The sequence below is a fragment of the Pygoscelis adeliae genome, unplaced genomic scaffold (assembly GCF_000699105.1).
Source record: "Pygoscelis adeliae isolate BGI_AS28 unplaced genomic scaffold, ASM69910v1 Scaffold67, whole genome shotgun sequence".
Taxonomy (NCBI): Eukaryota; Metazoa; Chordata; class Aves; order Sphenisciformes; family Spheniscidae; genus Pygoscelis; species Pygoscelis adeliae.
In genome coordinates this window covers 3,885,879-3,889,621 of record NW_008825271.1, presented here as the reverse complement: position 1 = coordinate 3,889,621, position 3,743 = coordinate 3,885,879, and the positions used below count along the sequence as shown (strand labels likewise).

The 3,743-nt window shown below is 41.0% G+C and overlaps 1 protein-coding gene across 1 annotated transcript in view; it reads left to right on the top strand.

Moving 5' to 3' along the window:
- Positions 1–3,743, top strand: part of GATB (glutamyl-tRNA(Gln) amidotransferase, subunit B) — a 163,829-nt gene that overhangs the window by 138,164 nt on the left and 21,922 nt on the right. Inside the window, exons 6-7 of the mRNA XM_009329839.1 lie at positions 1–99; positions 3,336–3,449. Coding sequence (XP_009328114.1) covers positions 1–99; positions 3,336–3,449 — 213 coding nt within the window. The remainder of the gene's footprint in view (positions 100–3,335; positions 3,450–3,743) is intronic.

Sequence of the window (3,743 nt, the reverse complement as noted above, 5' to 3'; positions counted from 1 at the left end):
TGGAGCCTGATATGTGCTGTGGGGAAGAAGCAGCTGCAGCAGTCAGAGAGCTTCAGCTCATTCTTCAAACACTTGGGAGCAGCCAGGCAGTCATGGCAGGTACAGAAGGGGGAAGGGCATGTTCCCTTGTCACCAGTAATTCTCTGCATTTGCAGGAGTTTTGCAGCTTCTGGTTATTTTGCTCTGTGGTTGCTTATAATGCATAGCCTTTTCTAGCTGTTGTTTTTACAGTCCTCAGAGCCTGTCCTAATGTCTGCCATGCTTCAGGTGTCCTCATGGGCCTGCCTTTGTTTGCAGAGCTTTGCAGTGCTAGATTTTATATTGCCTTACACAATAATTTTACAGGGTAAACCTAGACAGGAAGGAATGTCCCCAGGGTTCTTGTGGTTTTTCTCCCTGTCTGTCCTCATCTTGCTTGCCACAGCACTGCAGCACAGAAGATCTGTAGTAAGGATTAGTTTTAGAATATGGAAGTTATGGGACAAAGTAGTGGGAGCATAGATCATCTTGTAAGTTGTGTGTCAGGTCTCAGCTAGTCATAAACTTGCGCTGGTGTCATCAGTGAGATGGAGTAAATGACAGCGCATAGCAGATATATGCCAGGGTTAATTTAAGAACCAATGAGATTGCAGCTTTTACCCTACTTGATCATTTCACACACTCACTCTGTCCCTCCCTTCCCTCCAGCATTATGTTCACTAGGTCTCAACTTCTCTTCCCACTAGGGAGATCACTGCTGGTCTGGGGAGGTGGGCCAGAAAATTGTGTTGGTTCATGCTGTGCAGCAGGCTTGCAGATACCAGTCTCGGGTGTTAGAGGCCAAGGTCCCTAGGCATCCCCCGGCATTTGTCTCCTTGCAGCTCTCTGATCTTCAGGATCCTCTCCCACCTCCAGGATCTCTCTAGCCAAGATCACTACTATCTTTCTGAGACCACTTCCTCTTTTGGGAACCCCTGCTTTTGGCACCAGCTCTTCTTTCTGGAACCCTAAGGCCCCAATTTTTGCAATAGGTGTTGTGCAGAAGGACAGCGTGTGATCAGCCTCCTAACTGGTGATTCTGTCTCATGTATCTCTATTAATTGGAGGATCCAGGTCATGCCATTTTTGCTTAGTCCTAATGTTATCAAAATTTACAGCCAGCCCATGGTTACAACTAGCAAATAGCAGGCTTCTGCTTGAGACTTTAAAAGTACAGTTTTGGGCATTCATCCCCTCCACATATACACCCAATTATCAGCTGTCTATCAGTGTTCACAATGTAAGCTGTATTTTTGCCTGTGGCAGTTGGCCTCACTGTTCTGGCAACAAATTCAGGCCATAGTATAAATGGATGCATCTCCTAGAGAACTGAGTCAGAGTGGTGCATGTGTCACCCAGTAAATGGGATCCAATAAATGTTGGCTAGTGATGCAAATCTAATTTAATATAGGGGGAAATAATAACTGCTAGACATTATATATGTCTCTGAATCTTTTCTCACACTAGCGTTACACATGTCAAATGGGCAACAGTTGTTAATAGTAAGCAGCCAGTTTGCATGCTTCTTCAAAGGCCTTCGTGGACATACATATATACCATCATTTATCACTACTGAATTTGGCCCTAAGATTGCCATTGGAATTGCGCTATGATATCTTTTATTGCAGTGAGATTTTTGAATTTAGAGGAGAATTCTAGTGTTGGGAATATTTTTCCTGCAGTATAGTTGGCTTTAAAAGTATTTGGATTATTTTTTTCAAGGTGGTGTTTTTAAGGGCTTTCTACTGTGGTTTTCCCTCATCATAATTACTTGCTTTCAAATAAGGGCTTTACATTCTCATATTTTACCTTCGTTCTACTTGTGTGTTCAGTGAAGACAAGTGCCCAGTTTTATCAGGTGTTATTTCATTAACAACAAACAGATGAAAAGATTATTTCATTGCAAAGTGAAAGGAAAAGAAGCTGGGCTTAAAGTGGGCTTACAAGAAAAAAGCTTTTTTAAGAACATTTAGAGCCTGGCTCTCCTTTCCCTTATGCCTGATTAACTTCATTGTCTTGTCACATTGACACCTACATCCAAGTAGAAGCAGGTCATGTCTCAAAATGAAGCAAGAGCAGGAGAGACTATTCCTTTTTTGGAACAAGTACTCATTTCACCCCAAAGAGGGAGCACATGCAAAACACTTCTCCTGAAAGAGACGTTGGGTCATTCCAGCACCTTTGTCCTTCATTTGCATGTCTGGCAAGACTCTCTATGAAGACAGAGGAAATTAGTGTGCTATCATCCAGCCTACTTTTACAAAGTGTACCAAGGCCTCTCTAGTCAATTTACATCCATTGACCGGAATGGATTCTGAAGCTGTAGACGTCTTCACAGGTTCACATCTTCTCTGAGCTATTTTGTGCTGTTTAATAATGCTACTGTATCTGAACAGTAAGTGTTTGTTTCTTTTTATCTGTATTTGAAATTAAAAAAAAAAAAAGGCTATAGTGTTCACTGGGCAATATGGGGAAAATGATGTTTCTTTTTAATAGAACCTCTCCTGTTTGTTTATTCTCACCAGTTGAATAACTGTGGCAAGCCTTTTCTTCTCAGAAGGTATGTCTTTAGAGGGACAAAAATTAGAAAGATACAATTACGAGTTACTTGTGGTTGAGTCACTGAAGATATCTAAGGACATTATTCCATTTTGGACTAAAAGTGCAGGATGCTTTTATATTTAACTTAGTATTCAGTTTCAGTTTTTGGCAGCCAGGGAAATTTGGGGTGGGGGGAGATTGCAGTTTCTTGAAGGAGAGGAAGAAAATGACAAAAAAATCCACTACTTCTCACATTTTGTCCTTGAGCTGTGAATTTCCAAGAACACTTTAGTAAATCTGTTCAACATAACTGTAAGTTCTTGTGTTCCATGCTAGGGTAGTATATATCCATCAAATTGTAATTCCAAAAGGTATTTTTATGCTGTTTTAGATGAATGGAAGCTCACAATCCACTATTTTAAATTGCTTGTCTAATTCTGCCCTTTATTTAAGAGCTGTGAATCAGAAGCTTTTTTCACTATATGGCTTAGAGGATCTGTGCTGCACTGCACTATGCAGTTTTTTCTGACAGGAATTATGAGCAATAATTTTCTTTAAAAAGTAGTATTCTCAGAAAATTTTGAATGTTTGGAGGCAGAGTCTTGAGATGGAATCACAAACAGAACGCTATGATGAGGTGGTTGTTACTTCTTTCTGAACATATGGAAGTCTGCTATTAATGCTCTGCACATAACATGCAGTTTATTAATGCATGCCAAGGTTTTTACTCTAGTTTACAGGGCAGACTATTCTGTTGATGAAGTTTCCTTTTACAGAGGGTCAGCTGAGAGTGGATGCCAATGTTTCTGTGCATCACCCTGGAGAGCATTATGGAGTGAGGACTGAAGTGAAGAATATCAATAGCCTACGATTCCTGGCAAAAGCAGTAGGTAAATGATGGTTGCTTCATTACAGGAGCGCTGTAGATATTTTATGTAGTCTGAGATGAAATTTGTCAGGCTCCTGAGTACGGTAATTGGCCTTAAATGCCCTGACTAGCTTCATCTGAGTGTCCCATCCATGCACCTTGCCCATGGGTCCAGAGGTCCCATTTAATCATAGAATCATAGAATCATTAAGGTTGGAAAAGACCTCTAAGATCATCGAGTCCAACCGTCAACCCAACACCACCATGCCCACTAAACCATGTCCCTAAGTGCCGCATCTACATGTCTTTTAAATAC